The following is a 26634-nucleotide window of genomic DNA, read 5'->3' on the forward strand; positions in this document are numbered from 1 at the left end:
GAAAAACGTTCGCAAATCACAATGACTTCAAGAATTGGCAACTAGGCTAAGGGTTTATCCCTTGCGCGTGCCTGCAGTTAACTGGTGAAGGGTATGAGGGAAGGTCGTCATGTTTTCGTGCGAAGTATACTTGAGAGGAATATGTTGACATTGATATGGTAATTAAACAAGTAGCTAGTAAAATACAGATTAAAGAAAGGACAATTTTTTGTTTGGGTCTTATTTCTTAAGGTTCATTTTCAAAAGATAATTCCTGGGAAAATTAATTTTCTTTCTTGAAATTGATCATTTACGTACGTGGGTTGAGATTTAAAAGGTATGCTACAGAAAAGGCCAAATCTAGTCCATAAATTCCACAGCACCATTGTTACCATAACATATATTCTGTAGGACCAAAAATTAATTTTTACTTAGATTCTTCGGAATCCCGGCCATCAAGTCACTCAATTGAGTGCGCTCCTTGTATAATGGCAGTTGACTTAATATATACCAATATATGTCGAACATGGAGTAAGGCCACAAAGAGAAAAAACACTAGAGAAGAAGGATTCGATCAGGTGCTATGATTTGAACTTCGGCGTAGCTCAGTGGTTAGAGCGCTTGGTACGTAGAACCAAGGAGCCGGGTTCGATCCCCTGCGCCGGAGCGATTTTTTTTCCTCTAATAACCATTGTTACCATGTAATTAAAAATTGACAAAGATGCAAACAACTATGTGACTGATACTGACTACATGGATTATTAAAATACATATTGTAAGTGTACTGGACTGAAGTAAATGGATTTGTAGTTTAGTTTAATTTTCAAATTACAGATTGTTTCAAAAGTAATTAAGTAATAGGCCTATAACATGAAATATTTTACTAATAATGTGGAACGTTTAAGTGGGCACATATTCAGGAAAAATGTACGTTACCGTTTCTGTAATGATCTATGGCTCTATGCATATCTTGCTCCTTAGCGGCAGCGGCCAGGTGCAACTCACAACATAGAATAAAGGATGGAAATTAAATAACTCTTAATAATGCAACATGCATAATTATCTTTAATTTATTTCATACACATCGCAACCTACAAACATCCAAACCCATATGGTCACACAACCATGAACCACTTAAACGTTCCAAACAATTATAGAGACTCTATGAATTTCATGCTATTTTTCTTTTCAAGAGAAGCTTATTCGTATCATTGTTAATAGATGTAGAGAAGAAAAAATTATCCAGGTTATAGAAATCAGTATGAGATGTCTAATAGAGTTGAATTATGAAGTAATGAATTTATTAATTTAAATGAATATCCTCTCAATTTATTTCTGAGACGGTGGCCACAAAATTACTGCGCTTAGCATAAATTATAGTACTTTAGCATTCAAACCTGTTACATTGATGGGCAAGTTAAGTATCGATATTGCTCGGAGAGTAGCTACAATTACAGCAGCTCCAGCCATATCCGCTCTGAACTCCATCATTCCTTTGCAAGGCTTCAAACACAAACCGCCAGAATCAAATGTCACACCCTTTCCTGAGATCAAGATAAAAATAGGCCTAATGTTACAGTTTTAATCAAATGCCTAAATAAAAACAGCGATTTTTAGTGTTCCATTAATACTTGGGCGATATGTTGTAGGTTATATGTATACTGAATATCTCAGAAATACACGGTTTAATTTGAGGTGTAAGTTCCTCATATGTTGACAATAATAGTACATTATGCAACGAGCCTATAATGATAGTAATTAAGAAGCGAGTATGGATGTTTATGAAACGAGCGCAAGCTCGTTTCATAATTTTCATACGAGCTTCTTAATTACCATTATAGGCGAGTTTCGTACGAATTTTTATGCTCGACCATATTTCTAACTTGAAATTATTCAGATGTATACATTTTATTTGTATCTGACAAGATCGGAAGTGACCTTGTTCTAGGTCGTGCATTGTGAGATGTGCGCAGACGCGAAAGTATTGATTTTTTCCGAGAAACAATAATGTCATTGACCTTGATGTAATCCCTTAAACTTGATATAACCTTGATTATTGAATTCGACATTGAAAAACGAGATGACAAATTGAATTTATTTGAATATTATTTACAATTAACGCTAATTATTATAGTAACAGAACATAACCTTCTGCGACAGTATTGGATTTCCAGCCTCCGTGACTTTTCGTTAATTCTCTTTCGATTGCATATCCGAGAATAATCGATACTTGCGGTTTTATAACGGTACAAAGCAGACTTGTCATTGGCTGAACACCTGTAAGCTGAGTTGTGATTGGCTGAACACCTGTACTTTAATGAGTAGGTGTACTTTAATGACATGCATTAAAGGACTGCTACCAGGTGTATAATTACTACATTTCGGCATGGTCGAACATAAAAATAATTTAGCGTATATCAACATAGTGCCGGAAAAGCTTGGTTTTCGAGTTTTGAAGGTCTCTCTATGACACTTAACTGTTACATCACTTTACAATAAATGTTCAAAATATCTACCTTCTGCCTGAATGCAGATTCATATGGCCCGTGAAGACAATCCAAAATTCCTACTATGTTTCGTAATGTATCACAACCTTTCATAATTCGACTGCGGAGAGTTTCAATATCAGCTACTGGAGTCGAATACACCATTGCTTTTAAATGGTCCCACAAGAAGAAATCTAATGGGTTTAAATCAGCTGAACGAGGAGGCCACGCAACTGGTTCACCTCTATCTGCACACCGACCAATAAACCTTCGATTCAGGTAACTGCGCGCACTGTGACTAAAATGTGCGGGAGCGACATCATGCATAAAATGTATTGTCGTCGAATGATAAGTTTTAATTTAATTTATTGTATTCCATAGATCTTACGATATCATTGAAGCTTTGAGATGTGGAACAAGTCAAGAGTTACACAATAAAATTATTTGGCGAGATGAGGTGAGTATGTGACGTCTAAGAAGTCAGGCATGTTGCTTTTCAAAAAATTTCTGTACACCCACCCTGTGAGTTTGTTTGGAAATACATGAAGTTCAAATAACATCACCAAAATTTTGAATATGGTATTGATGTGAACAGTTAAATGTCAAAGACAGACCCTTTGGTAAGGTGATGTGAACAGTTAAGTATCATGGACAGACCTTTGTAAGGTGATTTGAACAGTTAAAAGTGTCGTAGGCAGATCTTTAAAAGTAGAAACCAAACATTTCCGGCCTTATATTAATATAAATTATTTCTATTATCTGCATTATGACCAGGCTTCGAGACTTGGGACCCGATACAATAACATTACTGTGCATGTACTATAGGTTGTTGACTCGCTGCAGGTAGTGAAAGGTAGAGATGTGTTGAGGTAACAACGTTGCTATTTAGAGTAGAGTACGGTAGTATGGGGAAACACACACATATGTGCATTCTGAAAGTAAATATACATTACACAATGACAATGTCAAAAGAATGTGAAAAGCATTTATTCTCCTGTCTTTTATAAGCATTTTTGTTTAATTATACACAGTGTTAATGGTGGAAATAAACATGTAGCAATTTTAATTTCTTCATTTATCCTATTGGTCGTCTATAGGAAGTGCAGTTACAGTACCGAATTGCAATGTACTACAAGATACATTTTCAGTGTCTGAAACGTAAATATTTTTCGCTTATCTACCAAACACAGTTTGTACTGTGAAAAGGTGCGCTCTACGTCGCATGACGTGATAGAAGCAAAACCAAAAAACCTAACATCATTGCAGTCTCTAAAAGACAGTCCTTTATTCTCGGGTGACTCTATGTCCACTAATTTGCTGTTTATATTACACAGTGTTCCATATCCGTTACTTTTACATAAAATTGATTTCCACTTCTGTTTTACACGTTCAGTAACCGGTGTAGTTCGTGTCTCATTAAATCTGTGTCATTTTCTCAACTAATTTGAGGGCTTCCGGCATCTCTTGCCCTGACTTTTCTAACGGTATAATGGTTTCAGACACAGTTTGAAAATAGGTTTGTATGAAATCCAAATTATTCGTCAGAACCTTCAAATCCAGAGCATTTTCCTTTGCATATTTGTTGGGATTCATTCTACAGTACGCCCCACCCACTGTACGCTTTACTACTATACTCAGTACGCCGTTATGCGGATTTCCCATTGAACTGCTCTACTGGGTCCGAAGTCTCGAAGCCTGATTATGAGGAACTCACTCCTGAAGTTATGCAGTGTATTTTTTAGATAACTTGTATAGCCTACGAAGTGGAAGTGAAATAATCCTGCAAATTGAAAGGGACGATAGGGTACTCTTAAATGAATGGAAAAACTTACATTACATTTTGTAAATAAATGCACGGTTAATTAGAAAAATTAGTTGGAAGTTTCAGCAGTCTGGCAACATCGCCGTTAACACAGTCCTCTTTCTTCTCGTAATACAGATGTAGGAGGTCAACGAACTCAGATCTGTCCCGTCATGCGAACCTCATTCTCTGACTACAACGTTGTTATAATCTGGTTGCATCGTTCAGTGGCTTGAAATTAATGGGTTTTAAAGTATATTTACACGAAAGCCGTCGAAGCAAGTGATATACGCCAGAGGGATAATTCTTTATTAAATTTTCTATCGATATGGGCAAAAGTCATGATCCTACTCGCAGTAGTTACCGAATAAGAGGCTGTTAAACATTTGGAGGGGAACAATTTTCTGAGAAAACTATTAACTTTCCATCAATATAATAGAACACATTTTTGTTACATACAGCATGAGCTATTCGCTCTGAAAATCTGAATTTTTATTTCACATCCACTCTGTATTAAATTTAGTAGTAAGTCATGAACATTTCGTAAGAACTTCAGTGATCGAAAAAGTTAAGAAAAATTGTGGAAATTCTCAAGACAAATTTTGATAAGAAAATGTGAAGACAACTTCACACTATGAATTGTCTTTCTTCTGAATTTCTTAAATTACATAGTGATTACCGACTAAAACGATGGGTTTTTCTTCCTGTCCTCCTCCGCAATAGCCGAGCTCTAACAGGAGTGGTAGTTCGCAGGAACCTCGCGCAACTGTCAGGAAGGCTGTCATGTTCTTAGATTCAATCCATTCCTTGTCTCGAATTTCCACAGTTATACCACAGGGACAAAGAGCATCTACGGTGGCCTAAAGTGTTTAAGCAAATTAATAACAATTTCAAAATACATTATCTGTAATATTCAATACGATTAATAAAGAAAGTGTAACAAGATTATCTGTAAACTTAAATTAGAAAGAGAGATTACAAATTCAACTTATCTAGCCAGACAATGCGAATTTCTTGACGCTACTAATGTCGCCTGTTTTATGTGTATGATGCAGTGAAATTCACTTGATAATAGCAGTGTGTTTGGTAAACATTTATTTTTAAAATGAATCCTTGTGAGTATATTTCAGAAATCACTAATAAAATTTGTAGTATATGAAGATGTAAATATCTGAGATGTACACAGTTACGTGAAAATGACAAATCCTATTTACTATAATAATAATAATAATAATAATAATAATAATAATAATAATAATAAGAAAAATAATTTAAATTGGAAACGCATATGACCTTTTTGGCCTTTGTAAAAGCATTTAATATGGCAAAATGACTTTTAGTATTTAAAATATTTACACAGAAATAAATTCCAAATTGGTTGTTACATAACAAGCATAAAAATAAAATCAAATGATAAAATGTCAGATTTAAAACAAATCAACCGAGAGAGGTGGCTCATGCTTTCCGCTTGGGACTGGCATTCGGGAGGTCCGTGGTTCGATTCTGGGATCGACCAACCTGACTGATTTTTCCGTGGTTTTCCACAGTTACATAGTCAAATGCCGGGTTGGAATTTTCATTGCCACGGTCCATTTCCCTTCCCCTCCAGTGCAGAAAAAAGAATTTAGATTTCATATCATTCATCTACTTCATCTCATCCCATAAACATATTCAGGTCAAGACGCATGTCTTCGTCCGCTTACGGGGGGGGATCCTCTCCGCAACCGTTCCCGGGTTCCCAGCCTTCCGCAATATCTCTGTCAGGATTCATTCCTTAGGAGCACTTCCAAGTGTGCTTCGACACCTTGGAAAGGCCGTTGGAATGGATCCTGTGCTGCTTGGTTACCTTGTCTGTATGAACTTAGGGAGAGGGGTGGAGCCCCCCATTGTGTGAGAGGGTGAGGGATTACATGCGACCGGTGGGCTGGTACACCTCATCTTCATTCATTCCATAAATTCGGAGTGCACAATAGGCCTCAGTATGGCCGATGTGCAAAGGGTCGTCCCTAACCCATCCCTAGCCACCGTTACCTAACCTAACCCAAACAAATCAATCAAGAAGTCGGACAGGGCTGTTTACTGTCCCCTACACTGTTTAATATACATCGATGGGCCAGTTCAAAAGGGAAACAACTCAAAACGCAAAGCCTTGGGGTAACTGCATTTTAAACTTTCATGTTGCTGTGAAAAATCTAAGGATAATGGAAATTACTCCAAATTTAGTTAATGATGTTTCTTACATACTACAGGGACATCATTTTATTATTTTATTTATTTATTTATTTATTTATTTTACTAACATTTTTAATATTAACCTGGCTATACCTTTAGAGAACCGGAAACACCGTTCGCTACCCCCTTCCACAACCGGAGTTCAATGATACTGGCGTAAAACACAAACAAATCACTTTACTAGGTATAGGAGGGAAGAAAAGTACTTCATCCATTTACGTAAACTAGGAAATATCGCGATTTTGAGTTCGATAATTTTCATTAGGTTTTTATTTAATCAAAATGCAGTACTGTATTAAGAATAAGTGTTTTTACTCACGAACTGAGTTATCCATGCGAACGTATTCATTATGCAGTCTACACCACATTAGCGTACAATATAGAGAGTGAAGTTCAATTGAAAAATAATCATAATATGGATATTTAAACACATTTTTGAAAATGGTAGCCGTTCATTCCGATAGCCTACAGGCTTCAGTTCTTTTGTGCATACTGGGTGTTCAGTTCAAAATGTGTCATGGCTCGCTGTATGCCGTCATGTGGCTAGCCGATGAGCCTAGAGAATTCAATTTTCCTACACTTCCGCAGAGGTGTATAACCTGTGAGGCAGAGAAGTTGCCTAGCAAGTACGGCGTTCATTCTGAAGAGTACGTACCGATACGTACGGTAACGCCGGTAGTGGCAGGAATGTGAACTGTTTGGAAACACGTACTGTCGGGATATGGGGAGAGGGTTAAGACGATTACTTGCGTATTTGTTGACATTAACTTCGACGGTCAACATGGACACGGAGCATTTGATTTGTGTTGTGAAATGTTACCGTACGCAACCGATGATAACAAATACCCTGCGTACGACTTTCTCGCACAAAACACAGTTCGAAAGAGGTTATGGTAGCACACAGACCGTACAGACCGCCATCTGTTGCTACGACGTTCAAGTTATACCATACACGTTCTCAAGTTCAGATTGAAGAACGCCTTAAACAATAGGCAACTTCTCTGACATATAAGCTGAAACTCGCTTCAAATCGGTGACCCAACAGTGACGTCATGACACACTTTGAAATGAACACCCAGTATTACCGCACTATAGACTATTGCATCTAATTCCAATTACCAGTTTCGTCCTTCGTACTAGTAACTCATGTTGAAATAATTCTGTACCTACTCTACAAAAGAGTACCTTATGTACTGTAAATTCAGTCTTCACTTCTGCCCGACCCACACAGATAAAATTACTCATACATGCTATCTACTGTCCGTCCAAGTGGTTATGCCGCAGGATCGTAGAAAGGAGGGAAATCACGTGATAGTTAATTACTTAACGAGGCCCTTTTATTTAAGTTATTTTAAACAGTTGTATAATATTACGTAAACGTCCAATTCCTAACAGAAATTAATGTTTTCAGAAAAGAGCTAAGACAGCCCTGCTTTTACAAAGAGGCGTGCAGAGGCAGGTGGGGGAAATCGGGATGCGACGTAGGCAAACGGACAGTACCTGTGCGAAAATATGATTCAATATTAAAAGTTCTTTCGTTACTGGAAAACGCGAAGATATTTCTGGAAAGTACTATACTCAGTAACTCAGTGCTGTTTACTATAAGCGGCCTTGATTCTGTCTAGAGAACAGTTGAAACTTCATTAGTAGAAGGGGTGGGAATGAAGTACATTGAAAAACTCAGGTACAATAAAAATTGAAGTAAAAATAAAATGATGTCCCTGTATAAGTTTCAATTAGAATTATGTTAATTGAATTTTTCACTGCAATAAGAATATTTAAAATGAAGTTGTCAAAATTTTTCATTTTGAGTTATTTCCCTTTTGAACAGGCCCATCGATATAGTGTTTTTCAAAGTAACAGGTAACTTTAATTGTTCAAATTTTCTTCATTTCTGTACAGTCTTAATAATTCTAACACTGGCATATTATACAAGAAATGGGATTTTTTGCATCATCACCCATTGCCATAACTTCGTCGTAGATGTTATATCTTTCCATAATTTTGTTATTGTACAAGTAACAGCCTCTCTTCACTGCTGTATGCAGCGGATCTGAGTTCGTGTTCTGGAATGTTTGCCACAGTGTGTGTGATGGAATCCTTCAACAGCTTATCAATAATGCACCTAGGTTTGCTCAGTAACACTCTTTTCTTCAGGTAGCCCCACAACCAATAAATAATCTGCTGAGTTAATATCTGGCGATCTTGCAGGCCAAGTTACAGAAAAGTACTTACGATAAAAAAAAGACTACCACAACCACTTTTAGTTGGTTATTTAACGACGCTTTATCACCAGAACAATTAGAAGGAAACTCGTTGCCATAGTGATGCAAAAATCCCACTTCTTGTATACTAATAAGCAGGGAACGGATTTATATGGACTAAAAATATATGAAATATGTAAATATATATGTAGTTATTTTTACCAAAATATGGAATTAAATATGGATTTTTACCAAAATATGGAATTAAATATGGACTTAAAATTATAAAAAAATGACTATGTACGTTAAATATTGGTACATTTTAATCAAACTAAACAAAAAATATAATGGACGTACCTTATCTTCCAATGTAGTTTCAACAAAACACAATTTTTATTGTCTGTTACCATAACAATAGGTAACAAACATTTCTTTCAAGTGCTGAAAAGTGAATCTTCTTCTATTGTCTCTGAGGATAGATTTATACTGACTAAAAGAGCGTTCGACGTCACAAGAAGTAACTGGTACATAATTCAATTTCACAATGTCTGCTGGGGATAAGTCCAAGTTAATCTTCACTGTTGATTCACCACTCATCACAGCAACAACCTTTTGTAGTTCTTCATATCCAGGGTTTTTTGAAAGTACAGTGTCCACCTTAGCTCTTACTGCATCTGCAACTTTACCTCTACCACGATTCAGTTGTTCCACAGTACTATTTATAATTTCAAAACTTTCAGATAGTGAAAGGTGCCTATTTTGGAGACTTTTGAGCGTTTTTATGATGCATGAAAATGTATGCTGAATGTGAGCTAAGTCATTCTTCACACTTATGTCACAGGTAACTGTTTTCGCAGTATCAATTGAGACTGCATCTTCAGAGTCCAATGCAAGGAGAACATTGTTAATAGAGTCTATATGTTCGGCATAATATTCAACTGCTTCTAGCCATGTACCCCATCTAGTTAAAATTGGCTTTGGTGGCAATGGAATTTCAGGGTACATTTCTTTCAACACGTTAACTCTACTGGGAGCTTTGAGAAATACTTTTTTCACTGATGAAATCAACAAATCTACTTTAGGGAAATTGTCTCTGACCACTTCTGCCACACGATGAAATGCATGCGCCACACAAGTAAAATGAGTCAATTTAGGATATACAACAGATAATGCTTGTCCAGCTTTGACCATATAAGGGGCAGCATCGCTAATAAAGAATAACACATTATCGTACATAATACCCTTTGGCCACAGGATACCCATAGCTTCGTTGAACAGTTTAACTATAGTTTTGTTATTGCACTTTTCTAGAACATCACAATGTAAAAGAATTCGTTCAGAATATTGTTCACTTAACAAACCGATAACTACATTACCAACAAGTCTACCTTCTTTGTCGGGAGTCTCATCAATGGAAACCCAAATTGAACTATCTTTAATTTCATCTCTTATCTTCTGTATTGTCTCATCGTAGATGGATGGAGCATACGTCTTCCTAAGTGTTGACTCATCCGGGATTGTATGTTGAGTATATTTTTCAAGGAATTCCCTGAAGACCTTATTCTTTAGTTTGTAGAGAGGAATATCAGCAGAGATGAGAGAACGGCACAGGTCGATGTTAAACTCAGATCTTACATTCGATGTTGTTGGTTGTGTTAAAAACAATTGTCTCTGCTTGGAATTTAGTTGTTTGTTGGCCTGATGTTTACTAGTTGTAATGTGTTGTTGCACCAGGAACTTTTGTGTAGATGATACTGCACACTGACACAAATTACAAAATAATATTTTATTGTCAGTTGATAAACCATCTTCTTTAAATTCTGAAATGTAACTTGTTAGTTTTGATTTTAAATTGACTGAATGACGTACTTTTGGCATATTTACCGTCTTTATAGTATGATTTACAAAACTGAACCTATGTGTACTCTGACTGGCATTTAACTGTTGAGCTGCACAACTGAAGTCTGTTAAAAATTTTAAATTAAATTAATACAGTTTTGTAACTTACTTTCCCATTGTTGATAGGACTGCTAATTTTCAAATAACTCTGATGTTAAAGGGATTACTGAACATGTGTTTAAATCTCTATTGTTGAAATGTATTTTTAAAAGTTAATGGAATTTTGTTTTGTTTTATTGTTAAACCTAATATAATATGGACTGTTTTATATGAAATATGGAAAATATATGGAAATTAACGAAAATATGTACTAAACTCTAAAATATGGAAAAATATGGAAAATAAAAGTAGGATTTTTCAACCCTACACATTGTGAAACATAAAGATAATGCAAAATATAAATTATATTAGCTTTATAAGTAAATATGTATTTACATATAAATCCTTTCCCTGCTAATAAGCCAGTGCCAGAATTATTAAGACTATGAATAAAATCAAGGAACTCTGAGCAATTAAAGTTACCACTTATTTTTATACCCTAAATACATAAATAAAACGGTTTCTGAATTAAGTGAAATGTCTACTAAAGGAATTTTAATAAACCATAACACAAAGCTGAACACATTGTATGCCAAACATATGCTAATAATGTCTAATTCGGAAGATGATTTACAAAGAGATGTTTTTCTTTTGAACTGTATTTTGAATAATTTCAGTATAAATATTTCATCCTCTAGATCTAAAATCATAACCTATTTAGGTTAACAACCTGCAAGAAGTAAACTAGTAGTACAGAATACAATATTAGAACAAAGTAATTAAATTTTATTATGTAGGATGTCAATTGTCGTATTAAGGTGAAAAATATTTCCAAACAAAATTAATTTAATAACAGGAAATATTGGACATATTGAATAGAATTTTGAAAAATAATCATAATAAAAAAGTAGGATTTAAAGTTTTGTATACGAAACCACAGTCTAGTATATACAGTCACGAAGCTTGAGTTGTGAGGGTGCTAGGAACAATAGACTGTGCCGGTGCTATTTCGCATTGTCTGTAATGAGGCGATATTAGCGATCCTAGTGGTTAGCAACTATCTATGGATGCATATTTACTACGTATTAAGCTTCGTGACTGTATATACTAGGCTGTGACGAAGCCGTGGCAGTTCCAACTTTGCTTGCTCTATGATAGCGAAATTTGGACACTTCAAAAATAAACTTTAACAATATTAAATATTGCAGAGATTATTTTTTTTTAATGAAAAGAGTTGGATACACTTTGTTAGACCATAAAAGAAATGAATAATTTTTACAAAAATTAGAAGTTATATCTGTTTGACAAACAATAATAAATTACATGCAAAACTGGATACAAAATGCAATAAAAGTGGATTACAAAAGAATTCCTTTAAAAAATTAGACGTTAACCGACTTGGAGGAAAGAAAGGATTAAGATGACCTTTGAAACGTCTGACAATAAAATTTTTTTTTTGTGTACTGAAACGGTCCATTTGACCTAGAATCTTTAAGAATGGTGATGATGATGATGATGATGATGATGATAATTATGATGATCATGAGATTCCATTTATATGGAAATTGAAAACGTACGCATACTGAGAGAAGAAACATAAGTCGAATTATCAGTGGCTTTGAAAATTATTTTTGACATCCTTAACCAGTTCTGCCATGACATCACTAGACCAGGCTAGTTACAGAAAACATGAGAATACGTACTAAAAAAAATATAATCTGGCAGAAGGGAATACCAGCGAATAGGGATTATAAAGAATGGACACTTCGCGTCAGTACTTTTGATGTAGCCGGACTGATTTCAATGACCTTCAAGCCAGCTAAAGCGTGAGATTCTGCTTTCTCCCTAGAGTTGGCGCTGACATCACACCAACTAGCAGTCGACACAGCGGAAATATAACACATATAATTAATACATCTATGTACATTATGTACTCAAAATAAATTGGATCCATAAAATAATAAATCCGTCATTAACTGTAATGTCTAGACTCTAGAGTTCCTTTATAATGAGAGTTGAGACGTTGACCCCAACAACAATTAAAATATGTAATGATTTGATAGCGCTGAAAATGGAAAAACAAAACCCTTACGAGAAGTAAAACCATATATACCTATATTATATTATATTATATACAAATATTAAACGAATTCGGTACTTAATTTTATAATGTACTATATTATTTTATAATATAATTTATTATATCTTAAATATAAAATATTATTATTACAACTAATTTGTCACTGAGAAATAAGGAAAAGCTGTTAACTTGAATTTATTTTAAGCAAAGCGTTACTGGATTATGCAATAAGGTAGGCGATGTTTGGATCCTGTGTCTCAACTCTTTTTTCAATTATTATCTTAGCGTATGCTCGATTACACTAACCTCTAGGGCTTGAAAGTGGAACTATACGCTGGCGCACAGAGAAACAAAACACAGGAAAATTCGCTCAGTGTCCATTCTTTATAATCCCTATTCGCTGGGAATACCATAGTACATCAAGGCTGAGTAATCTTAATCGTCAATTAATTCATATGTATAAAGTGTACTTACTTTCGCAAATAATGAAGGCGTCATCAAATTTGGAGGAGAATCACTCAATTTCCTGGCAAAGTTTTGCGCATCTGCCTTATTGATACCTCTCAACCACGACGTCCTGAAAGAAACGTGTCGTCATAATCATAATCTTTTATTTACCATTTCGCACCTTAGCTATACTTGTGTAGTTTTAAAAAACCTTAAAGATTCACCAATATTTAGTACATATGAGGCGCACAGTTCCAAAACCCTCTAAATCCACTTTTTCACCAAAATCATTTTTTATCTCTTTATAGTAAGGATTAATGCACTCTATTGACCTATCTATACTAATAATAAATCTCTAGCCAAAATTTTTCTGCTAATTTTCTATTTTCCAAAAATAATTGGCGTTAACATGTATAATTAACCATCCTGAAACCGAAAATCGCTTTTTTTTTTTTTTTTTTTTTTTTTTCATTTTTGTCTGTCTGTCTGGATGTTTGTTACCTTTTCACGCGATAATGACTGAACCGATTTATTTGAAAATTGAAATATAAATTAAGTTCGCTGTAACTTAGATTTTAGGCTATATGGCATTCAAAATATTTTATTTAAGAGGGGGTTATAAGGGGGCTTGAATTAAATAAATCGAAATATCTCCTTATTATTAATTTTCGTGAACAATGTTACACAACAAAAGTCTTTTTAAAGGTGATTTCCGATAAATGTTATTCTATGCAAAATTTTGATAGGACGGATATTTAATGAGATAAATGAGTTTTAAAATTAAAATAACGCCATCTAAGGCGTTGCAATTAAATAAAAACAAATGACTTCGTCTATAAGGGGCCTTGGACAACAACATGTATAATTAACCATCCTGAGACCGAAAATCCCTTTTTTTTTTTTGAAATTTTTGTTTGTATGTCTGTCTGTCTGTCTGGATGTTCTCTGAACCAAATGATCATATTTTAATTATTTGCATGTATTAAGAAATATGTTAAAGAAATTATCGTTGCACTAAATGAGTAGTCTCTGGACCAAAATGATCGCATTTTAATTATTTAAATACAATTTAAATTAAGTGATATATTAAACGATTTATCCTTCTATAAAAACACGAATGTTCCCTGGACCAGATGTTCTATTTTAATTATGTAATTACTTTATATTTATTTCTAACAAGTGCAGCGGAGAGCACGGGTACAGCTAGTATATCAATAATGTTCAAAAGAGCTCTACATATAGTGAAAAAATTCATTTGAAAAATAGTTACTTTTCCAATATCCTCTAAATGCAATCTCTACTTTTCCAATATCCTCTAAATACCAAGCGACTTTTCCAATATTCTTTATAACCAGTATTTATTTTTTGCATATTCTAGTAGTGTAGGCCTACTGATTGTGAGATCTGGCATTTGGTATGCCTTATCATGTTTTCCCGCCAGGCAGAGTCTCTGGTAGATTAGAAAAAGAATAAGGAAAATAAATACGATCACTGATTCTTCTGAATACATCAGAATTTATGTAGAAGGAACTGTTAAGAAACTAGTATATGATGTTCCTGTCAACAGCTGGAAGGAAAGGAGTGACACAGGTGCTGAAAGCATTTTCAACTTAGCCTCTTCCAAGAGAATTTTCTTCAAAAAGGGAAGTCAGGTGTATTAGTGAGAGGAGAATGTCACTATCGTAACGATTTTGGAGTTTACTGAAGTCTTTTGAAACGAGGAGAAGCAATCCATGACTTCCAGTTGCAAAGAAAACAGTTTGGGGTGACAGTAAAAAAGGAGAAAATTCAAGATATTGATAAACTTTTTTTCAAAATATTTCGGTCCTTTGTGGAAAACAAACAACGATCTGGAATTTTATGCCCACCTCATCAATGAAAATGGAGAGCAAGCAGAGGAAGCAGAAGAAGACGAAGGAAATATTTTGGTCACCTGAAGCTGTATTAGTAAATGTCAATTTATAAAATGATTGTTCAAAGTAAACCTTGGACTGAATTCTAATTTTTTATTGCTGGAATTCCATATGATATTTGTGAATATTGCATACATCTGGAGGTATTTTTGGTCGATGAAAGTGACGACCTGAAGCTGTAGGAGCAAATGTGTATTTATAAGGAGAGTGTTCAAAGTAAAATCCTGGACTGAATTCTATGTTCTTTATTGCTGAGATTCCATTGTGATATGTGTGATTGTTGCATACATTTGAAGATATTTTTCTCTTGGAATTCAGCTCAACAGTGTTCTATTAAGAGTTGAGTAATGATTACTTTCGTATGTATTCGAGCACGTAGCCCACCATATCCAGATTTGTAGCATGATTATAGATTGCTTCTTGAGTAATTCTTTATCTTCAATCTGCATTCTTATTTACTGAACAGTATAATAATCAATAATGTCCTTGTAAGGCTTCTATAAATAAATATGTTAGTTGAAATCTACTAAGGAAGAGACTAGTGAAGTGTTTTGTGTGGAGTGTGCTATTGTATATTTGCCGGCCTGGATGGCTCAAGCGATAGGGGCAAGGCATGTCCCTATCGCTTGGTATGAAAGGTTGTGGGTTCGAGTCCCGCCTTGGGCATGGGTGTTGTGTACGTACTTGTTTAAGAAAGCGGAAAACAGAGAAAGAGAAACGAAAAAGGAGGGGGAAGGAACAAATGGATAAAGGAAAAAAAAACAAAGTAGAGTAAGTTTCTATAAAAAATTTAAAAAAAATATAGGGGCATAAACATGGACATTACGACGAAATGAAAAGAAACAAATAGAAGCATTTGAAATGTGGATATGAAGAAGGATGGAGCGTGTGAAGTGGACAGGCAGAATAAGAAACGAAGATGTGTTGGAAAGAGTGGGTGAAGAAAGAATGATGCTGAAACTGATCAGAAAGAGAAAAAAGGAATTTGTTGGGTCACTGGCTGAGAAGAAACTGTCTACTTAAGGATGCCATGGAAGGAATGGTGAACGGGAGAAAAGTTCGGGGCAGAAGAAGATAATAGATGATAGACGACATTAAGATATACCAATGGTATGCGGAGAACAAGAGGAAGGCAGAAAATATGAAAGATTGGAGAATGCTGGGTTTGCAGTGAAAGATCTGCGCATGTTCAGAACACTTATGATTGAATGAGTTGAAATCTTTGTTTTCATAGGCTTCATCTCGTGTCTAAAACTTGACATATTTAAAGTTCCTTTCCAATATCCGCTCAATACATTTTGTTCCTTTCCAATAGCCTCTAAATAAATATTGAGTTCCAAAACCCACTAAATACAAAAAAGAACATTAATTTTTGGCAATATGGTTTATAATATTTATATGAAAAATTATATTGATGTTTTCTACTTTCAAGTGAAGTTCATCAGAAAAAAATCAGTCACTTCAAAATAAAAACAAAAGCAGTAAAAGTTTTTTTCGTTTCCTGAAAAATTTGCTCGAATCGATTTTTGTGCACTGATGATGCTATTGTGGCAGTTACTTCAAAAATAATTCAACAATTAGATGTAGGAAATAAATGTCTGGGAATTTTTCTAGACTTACAAAAACTTTCGATACAGTCAATCACAATATACTTTTGAATAAAATGGATAGATTGGGAATTAATGGAGTGGCTTTAAAATTATTTAAATCTTACTTAAGTAACAGAACTCAAGCAACTAAAATAAATGATCACCTTAGTGAATCACGTAACATTGATACAGGTGTACCTCAGGGGACGATTTTAGGTCCTGTTTTCTTTTTAATATATATCAATGATTTATTTAAAATTGACATTGAGAAATATTCTGGTACTCTGTATTCTTATGCTGATAATACTGTGGTTATATTTAGCGGTTCGAGTTGGAATGAAACTTATAAAAATTCTAACAGTGGCATTAACATTATTAAAGAATGGCTGGATGCTCACTTACTTTCTTTGAACGTTTCTAAAACAAAATTAATACCATTTTCATTAACATCACATGGCCTTGAGCAACTAAAAATGAATAATAACAGAGGTATAACAATACATGATTGTAACCTACCTACTTGCTCATGTAACGCTTTGAGTATATCCTCACAAGTTAAATATTTAGGCATTATTATTGACCAACATTTAAAATGGGACAAGCATATCTCCTTCCTGTGTAACAGATTGCGTAAAACAATCCAAAAATTTTCCATTCTACGCTCTTATTTACCTGTTTATGTTCTGCGTACTGGTACTTAGCTCTGTTTCAATCAATAATTCAGTATAGTATATTAGGTTGGGGAGGAATGGCAAAATCGACTCTCCATCCTTTAAATTTGCTCCAAAAAAGAATTATCAAAATTTGTCTATATAAACCTTTTGATTACCCAACAAAATTAATTTTTCAGGAATTTGGTGTATCAAATCTAGAACAAATTTATAAACAAACATTGCTGATTTACTTCCATAAAAACCACAATAAATTTAAATTTGATCCTCACGAATACCATACCAGACAAAGTTACAGTTTCTTTCTAAATATTCCGAAATGACACACAACTGCCGGATTAAAACACAGCAGAAGTTTTGGACCCAAAATATATAATGAATTAATTAGAGCTTACCCTGAGCTAAGTACACTTAACTCACATAGATTTAAGAAACAAATCAGATTAATTATTTAATTGTTTAAGCTAATTGAGTTAAAAATTGATACTCTAATATTTATGTACTTTTGTATTTTCTATTTGTATATAGACCCTATTATTACATGCTGTATTATTTTACCACTTATTAATGTTATTGTGCGCAGTGAACTCTCGTAATTTTGTGATATATTTTGTATAACTGATCTGAACTGCGCCTGAGCACGAGCTTCTGCTCTTTCGGGTTGCAATGCCTAATGTAGCTCAAGTGTAAAGTATTAAATAAATTATTATTATTATTATTATTATTATTATTATTATTATCATCATTATTAGGGGGGGTTTGGAACTGCACGCCTCATATAATAAATCGTTTTCGTTGATATTAAATAGCTATCTGAAGTATTGAAATCTGTTTTATGTGTTAAATATGAATCGGAATACAGTGCAATATAATTTATTGGGAACAACAGAATAAAAGAACACCTATGTACTGAAAAATGATATGTCATCAACTAAAGTAGGCTTAATGTAATATATTTTGTGCGAGATTGTGCGTATTTGCTTGCTTTCCGCACAAAACCAATACGCGGTAAGTGTGAAATACCACATTCAGTATTCCCAACGTAACACACATAACAATTTCACTCTTCTTACCGCTTAAGAGACATATTCATTTTACTGCTTTAGGCTTTTAACATATGATTTTTTGAGACGTTTAACATAGTAATAATTATAAATTGTAAACTTACCACTGCAATTTCACCTAAATTGCAATGTTAATTATTGTTTTTAAATATTTGCAAAAATTAAGTAAACTCTACTACTCCACTAAAGTTATTGCATTCGTGATGCAAGTAACATTAAGGAAGCCGTGAAAAAATCAACAACATTCCAGATGCCGATGTTATTACTGTAATATGTTATATAAATAATATTGTTAAAATATTAAAATTAAAAATAAATCATTACATAACCTTACCGTTTGTTTTAAGTTCGCATTTATAGACTGGGGGGAAAAAAAAGACAGACATATATCACGGCCTGCTCTAATATAGTAAACACAGAAAACATTTTATAGCAACAATGTTGAAGAGTGATATTTTTGTTTTCCAAAATTACCGTCATTGAACAGAAACCAAGATGGAGATTTCATTGCAACTAATTAGAAATTCCTCTTTCAGGTATGTAATAAACGATCTTCGCACAAAATAATGTACGATACACGAGCGGTATGTTTGTTTTCATGTTCTCGGAAATTGAAAAAGCTCAACTACGTTTCGCTTTTTCAATCTTTTCCTTGAACATGAAAACATCAACATACCGCTCTTGTAACGCATATTACTATTTTAATCCAATGCCACCAGGTTGTCATTTGACATTTTTGGTCTCTCCTGGCAATAGCTTATTTGTAACCCACTTCTGAGATGCAATACCAATAAAATATACCACAAAGAAAAGCTCCAGGAAGAGAAATTAAGCTTGGTAATAGTAATAATAATAATAATAATAATAATAATAATAATAATGTCCCTGAGCCAAATAACGCCATGTATACCTTTAACGCCACCCTATTAAAATTTGTTAACGACACAAGTTTTCGGTAGTGCACTACTGTAGCCTGCATTCGCTTGCAATCTAGTGATGAAATGAGTTACTAGCTGTCCGCTGACATTTACGAGTGACATTATATTCCATAATTTTCCTGTTGTGTGTTGATAGTGAATGACTGTTCTTATATCAAGGTAAGAGGCAATATTTTATTTTGTGTGTTGAACAAATAATAACTAAATTAAACTGTATATTTTCGTGATCCTTAAACATTCTTCTATGTATAGAAAGTATTTGCTATCTATAAAATTTGAAAATGTTAGAGAAGCAGGCATGTCATGTTATCAAGTACCCAGTAGCGCTTTAACGCCATGTGGCGTTAAAGGTCTACAGACAAAATTTTAGGTTATGTTAGTACTAAGGCTGACAGTGCAGCATCAGTGTGAAAACATCAGGAAAGTCACTAAGCTTTCAACTTACAAATGTTCAGAATGTGCAGTGATGATATTGGTTCAATTGCTTATCGAACTCTTAATTTTTTTTTTATTTTACATAACTTAATTTTTTTGTTTTACTTATTGGAAAACATTCATATTAAACTAAGGTAAATGCTTTTATGTTTAATAACTTTCTACCGTGTCACATTGTCTCTTTTTTTTTAAAGTAAGGAGTCACTGGAAAACATATTTTCCTAATCCATCTGGTGTTTCAGTTTCAGATCAAAAATTTTTCATTAGTATTGAGTGATTTTGTAACTTTATTAACAGAAACTTAAATTTAGTCGCTTAGTTCAATTTGTGTTGCTTAGGAAAAATAATTCATTAACAATTATAAGTGTATAGGTTACTAGAAAATAGGTGGCGTTAATTGGACAACCTGTTCCTAATAACGCCAGTTTACAAAGTTTTCCTATATGAGTTCTAATTCTTGTTCGGTATATAATATATCCATTTTCATTGTGCTATTTTGTAAAGATAAGTTTACAGTTTCTATTTCATAATTTTCGTGTTTGTACATAACTTATTTGACTGAAGTGTTAAGGTAGCGTTATTTGGTACGTGTACCTTAATAATAATAATAATAATAATAATAATAATAATAATAATAATAATAATAATAATAATAATAATATAAAGACATAGACCTCATGAGTTTCCTAGAGAGAGTTGACATACTTGTCAGGATCACTGTAGAGCTCCAGAGTGGGAATAGGCTTCTGATCCTCTTTCGCTTTGTTGTCTTGATAGCGCCAGACAGCGAGACCTGCACCTTCAGCAGCTGCTTCTACTTGGTCGTTGAAGGACTCCACTAAAATGTGATTGACTCCCGTCTTGCGGAGTTCATATGCACCTACACCGGCTGCAACTCTTACATTCTCCTTAGCTTCATCGAGTTGCTCACTAGTGTCGACTTCGGCATTCTCCTTGTCAAGGCCCGAGAGTGCTACTGCGAAGAACTCGGGGTCCAAGTTGTGATAGACCAAAGCTTTCCCTTTCGGTATCCGACCGCCAGCTCTAAAAATATTGTAGGTTATTATTACTTCGTAATGAGTAAGATGTACTTTGCTGGTTTAATAAATTTAACAGAAGAAATACTGAAATCAGAAGTAAAGACTGAACTACTGAAACAATTGTCTTTAGAGACAATTAATATTAGGTACCCTCCACAAAACTGGCTTCATTTATACACCGACGGATCCTTGATCTCCAGAGAACAAGGTGCCAGTGCAGATGTTACGTGCTGTCTCTTCTCACTTTATAGATCTCTTGGATATGGAACAACAAGTTTTGATGGTGAAATCATTGCAATAAGTGATTGTCTCATGAATCTTTTATGCCACATCAATAAATTTAGGAATGCAGTTATATTGTCAGACTCCAAAGCAGCTATTCTATCAATCGTCTCTAAACATGCACCTTCATCTCAAACAGCAGAAATAACTAAAATGCTCTCTCAATTATTATCACTCAATAAAAGAATTGTATTCCAATGGATACCATCCCATTGTGGAATCCTGGGAAACGAGAATGCGGATGCTTTAGCAAAGAAGGGCAGCACTGCTACTTACAGACCTGTTACTAAATCTACGTATTACTCTGTGAAGAGATTTAGGGTAATTCCGGGTTAGATGGCCATAGTTTTTTAAATCACTTAGAACAGGGTAACCGATTGGTAAAGAAATACGAAACAAATCAAATACGTTCCTTCTAGGTTATATTTCTCCACTACAGTGCCTCAGAGCGCATAGAATTCACTGATGTAATAAAAAAAATACGTTTGAAATATAATAGGCCACTGGCCATCTCACCCAACATATGTGGGTGAATGGCCATAGGATATAGGGATTGATGGCCACCATAATTTTTAAGTAAATTCATAACAATTTTTTGTAAAAGAATGAGGTTTTATGCACTGGACACATAAATATAGTGTCTAAGTGCATAATTATGATTGTTTGAAACTTTTCAACAACTTTATTTTTTGTTTTTTCCTCTTTTAGTGAATTTTCCTTAAAACAACACAGAAATAAACTGAAACGCTTATGAACACATTATAATAATAATCCGAGGCACGACAGCCCATGAAGGACCAAGATCGACCAGCCGGCTGCTGGCCTCACGTCCACATGTCGAAGCAGAGGTGGACGATCATCCAACCAAATGGCGGTATCGTGTGATTAGCCCGATGATCCCCCCAGCCCTTACAGCAGGCTTTCTTAACCGGATTTCGCTACCTATCGTAGTTACCCAAGTGCATCACGATGCTGGGTGGGCACCGGTCCCATACACTGGCTCAAATTTCATGAGATAATTTCTTCCCCCATGAGGACTCGAACCAGCGCGAATTCCGTAACGCGAGTCCTAGGCAGGATGCCTTAGGCCACGACGCGGGACCTTATGAACATGTTAATGAAACAAAATCCTGAAAGGTCAAAGTAACAGTATCTTTTCCAGTTGGTTTCCGGGATAGGAAGCGTTGTCTCACAAGCAAACATTCTGATGGGAGCAAATAAAAAAGTTATTTTTTTTCTTCCGCCATATTAATAATATCAAAAGAAGTGCTTGTACAAATTTTGGCCACTCGACCGTAATTACGAGTCCATCCAGAAAGTGATTTTACCTGGGGCCGTTTACAGAAAAAAACACAATTACATGGAAAGATTTATTGAAACAGATACAGCAATTGTTGCGCTAATTGTCAACGTATCTCCCACTGGAACTGAGACATTTGTCATACCATGGGATCAATTATTGTACCATTGTGTCGTAGAAGTCAGCTTCCTGGGATCGAAACCAGCGTTGGACAGCCGCCTGCACCTCTCTACCGATCCCATGATATGACAAATGTCTCATTCCGGTGTGGAATGTGTTGAAAAAATAGCTCAACAATTGCTGTGTCTGTTCAATATTTTTTTAATTAAATTGTGTTTTCTTTCTGTTAACGACCCCTGGCGAACTTTTTTTTACGGCCCTCGTAATTGCGGTCAAGTAGCCAAAATTTTTATAAGCACTTCTTTTGACGTTATTAACATGGTGAAAAAAAAAAAAACTTTTTTATCTGCTCCCATCAGAATGCTTACTTGTCAGCCAGTCAGAAAATATTGACAAGTTCTTCAGCAAAAATGTAAGCGAGACTATAGACATCGGTCCCTGTAAGGGAAAATCCATGTTCCTGCATGTTTAATATGGCGAACAAACCTACATCCATTGTCATTGCCTATGTGTCACTTGGTCCCATTGCACCCTTTGTAGAATTGTCTGTTTTAACTCTACTTTCCAGGGCTTTTATTGGAAAAATGAAATGTAATGAAGGCTTGACGTACAGAAGTGCCATATTTAATGGCTTCAAAAGCACGGTATAAGTCATCTTCATTCCAAAGACACGTTTGCTGCCGGGCTTTGCTTTATATTTTATCGGAATCTAGAAATAACGATACTTTTAACATAATAATATTCCTCAATTGTAGGCCATCTATCCCGGAAAAAAGCTGGCCATCTCTCCTTTTTTACGGGAGAGATGGCCATACCGCGTAATAAAAACTGGCAGCAGTGAAGATAACAAATACAGTTAAGATAGAATGTTTAAATATGCCTTACCTCTTTAATAATGTTTCCAGCAAATTTCCTCACAAAATGCAGTATTTCTCTATTGTTATTTCAGAAGGTGAAAAATTATTGCTTGCTCACAGACTCACGAACGGCTACAAAACGCGGAAATAATAATCTTCCGTTTTCGCAGGTGCAACAATCACTCCGTTTAATTAACATCTGGCGGCAAACCGATTTTCATTCGAAACAGATGATTAGAATAAAAATAAGAGCGGTTGGTCGTCTCACCCGCATGGCTATCTCCCCCGGAATTACCCTATTAAATCTACATACTTAGACTTCAACAAACAAAATTTGGTAACTCAATCCCAAGGGAAAAAATGGAACTCTCTGCATCAAATCCACAGTTAATTCCCGATTTACCACGAAAATCGTCTGTAGCTGCATTTAGATTGGCAACAGGCCATGATTGTTTGGCCAAACACCTGCATAGAATTGGAATATATCAGTCCCCTAACTGCCCATTGTGCAACTCAAACCAAGAAATGGATTCGGAACACCTCAAAATCTGCTTCAGGGGCTAGTCATGATAATATCTTTGAAAAATATTGGAGTGCAAGAGGTCAAATGACTTTATTGTCAAACGCCTGGCATTAGAAAACAACAAGAACAACTTTGCTGGTTTTGAAATATGAGGTGATTAGTAGCGCAAGACGGAGAACTATTGATGGTAGTAGTACAAAATTCAGTGGTAGGAAGGTCCAGACTAAACGCTTTATAATTATTTATTTTGGTTACACATTACGTAGCAATTAACATTACGTGACGCACAACAATGTATAGAATTCGCTCTTCGATTCCTTATAAAGCTAAATTGATTAATCTTGGCTAAGGACTAACTTGTGGAGTGATAAAGCACACTTTTCGTTTAATGGTTGATTGAACACTCAAAATTGCCGAAGTAGGGGATTTGTGCCTCCAAAATAAACTAACGAAGTTACTCTGCATAGTGAGCGACTTAGTTTTTGTGCGGCTTCGAGAGTAGTTTCATAATTTACCCGAATTTCTTTGGAAAGATAGGACCCAAGAGCCAGGGACGTGCAACAGTGTTACTGCGAACTGCTACTCCAACGCGTGAACTCAATCTTACCAGAAAAGGGAAGCTTTGAACATGTGTGTGTGTGTGTGTGTGTGTGTCTAATGCCTACGCACTTCACTTTGAGTGATTCGGGTTCCGCATACTGCGGATAGATGGCAGGACTGTGACCCATTTTCAAATTGCACACCACTTCGGCGGGCCACGTTATGCATGATGTGTATCTGTGAAGGGTTATGTCATGTACTAGGGTGAGTGTTTGTTAAGTGTTCGTGTAAGTGTAGTGTAGGGAATTGGTGATGATGATGATGATGAAGGTGAGGAAGGGAGAAGGAGAAACCCGGTGCAGCATGTAGCCTACTCCTGTCGAATAGCACCAAGGGGGCCGCCAGGCTTAACGTCCCATTCGACGGACGAATTACTATAAACAGTGACATATGCCTTCCCTTCATATGCACTGCGGAGAGAATTGGGATTTAACCCAGGCATAATTTAGTGATTAGAAGTTGTGCAGCGCCATCTCTCCTGACAGACACGCTACCACAGAGCTAACTCGGCGGACAGCTTTGAACATAACTATTTTAAACGTTATTTAATGGAGTTATCTTTTCATTATTCTCTTCTGCATGCCCTTCAAAATGTTCACATTAATTTTACATTTCCTCGATTAATAATTTTCTCGTCCAGAGGTGGTTAAATGGACATAGCTTATTACAACCACTGTGTTCCTATGTTAGACGTTAAATATACCATTATAATTATTAATATGGTAGTAATATTTGGAGTTTAAAACTTAATGGGGTTGCATACACTTTCAAGAATAAAAAAAAGTATTAATTTTTCATGTGCCAATTTAATATGAACTTTTATACGAGGGGGATCCAGGAAATAACGACCATTCGCGCATACCCGCCGCGCAGCTTACTCCCCTTCCTTGTTTGAAGGTCAGCTGGCTTCCTTAACATGTGTTCTCATAATGTTGTGAGTACTGGTTGCAACAAGTCGCCATTGTGCATTTTGTGTTACTTCAAAATGAACGACGTGATTGATAATCCCGCCGACTGTGAGGTGAGGAGTATGATTCGATTTTTGAATGCCCGACATTTGAAACCTGCAGAAATTTACCGGCAATTGAAAGAAGTGTATGGTGATACTGTAATGAATGAAAGAAATGTGAGAAAATGGTGCGAAATGTTCAACAATGGGCGAACAAATGTCCACGATGAAACTCGATCCGGACGCCCATCACTCATCACAGAAGACCTGAAGACTAAAGTGAACGACAGAATCTTGCAAGACAGGCGCACATCACTCGACGAATTGCATATTGCCTTTCCTTGACATTTCTCGTTCTTTGCTTGGTGAAATTGTGTCGCAACATCTTGGCTACCACAAAATCTGTGCCCGCCAGCACACTGCTGCTTCAACTCGAGAATTGCTGGATCAATTCGGTTGGGAAATCTTTGATCATCCGCCCTATAGTCCAGACCTTGCTCCTAGCGATTTTCACCTTTTCACTAAGCTGAAAGACTTTCTGGGTGGCACGCGTTTTGGAAGTGATGAAGAGTTGAAGAAGACAGTGAACACCTGTCTTAATGAACTGGCGGCAGAGGAGTATAACACGGGAATTCTAAAGCTAGTGAACAGATACGACAAATGTTTAAATGTAGGTGGTGATTATGTAGAGAAGTAAAGGAAGCTTCAGTTATGTAACAGACTTGTTTTTTTTTTTTCAAATAAATATATATATATTTTTTTTAATTATTACAACAAAACGGTCGTTATTTCCTGGATCCCCCTCGTATTTGTGAAATAAATTTTAAGATATCTGTAAAATTGATCAAGTTATGGATTAAATTGTCCTGCAATGCAAACACAATACCAGCCAGCAATCTGTAATTTGATCGCTCATTTTGTCAAAACTGTATTTTTCAAAACTGTTTAAATCATATCTTCTAATTTATTTTTAGATAATTGCATGAAATTTTACACGGTCATTTTTCTTAGGAAGATCAACAAACTATAGCTAAATATTTAATCTATCTCTAACAGAAATTAACGACAAAAATTTCAATGAAAAATTCTTAAAAATTTTAATATATGAAGAGAATTGTTCTTCCTTTTGCAGTGCAGATATTTCAACCATTGGGCTAGGGCTTGTTAATATGAATGTTACCTTTAA

At 35.2% G+C, this 26634-nt stretch overlaps 2 protein-coding genes across 3 annotated transcripts in view; one reads left to right on the plus strand and one right to left on the minus strand.

Moving 5' to 3' along the window:
- Positions 1-26634, plus strand: part of noi (splicing factor 3a subunit 3 noi) — a 130752-nt gene that overhangs the window by 28333 nt on the left and 75785 nt on the right. The window lies entirely within an intron of this gene.
- LOC138698363 (cytosol aminopeptidase-like) overlaps positions 1-26634 on the minus strand; it is a 45882-nt gene that overhangs the window by 16142 nt on the left and 3106 nt on the right. Inside the window, exons 3-6 of the mRNA XM_069824220.1 lie at positions 20483-20821; positions 13195-13297; positions 4946-5126; positions 1377-1523 (exon numbers count right to left, since the gene is read on the minus strand). Coding sequence (XP_069680321.1) covers positions 1377-1523; positions 4946-5126; positions 13195-13297; positions 20483-20821 — 770 coding nt within the window. The remainder of the gene's footprint in view (positions 1-1376; positions 1524-4945; positions 5127-13194; positions 13298-20482; positions 20822-26634) is intronic.

The sequence above is a fragment of the Periplaneta americana genome, chromosome 4, assembly GCF_040183065.1.
Source record: "Periplaneta americana isolate PAMFEO1 chromosome 4, P.americana_PAMFEO1_priV1, whole genome shotgun sequence".
Classification (NCBI taxonomy): domain Eukaryota; kingdom Metazoa; phylum Arthropoda; class Insecta; order Blattodea; family Blattidae; genus Periplaneta; species Periplaneta americana.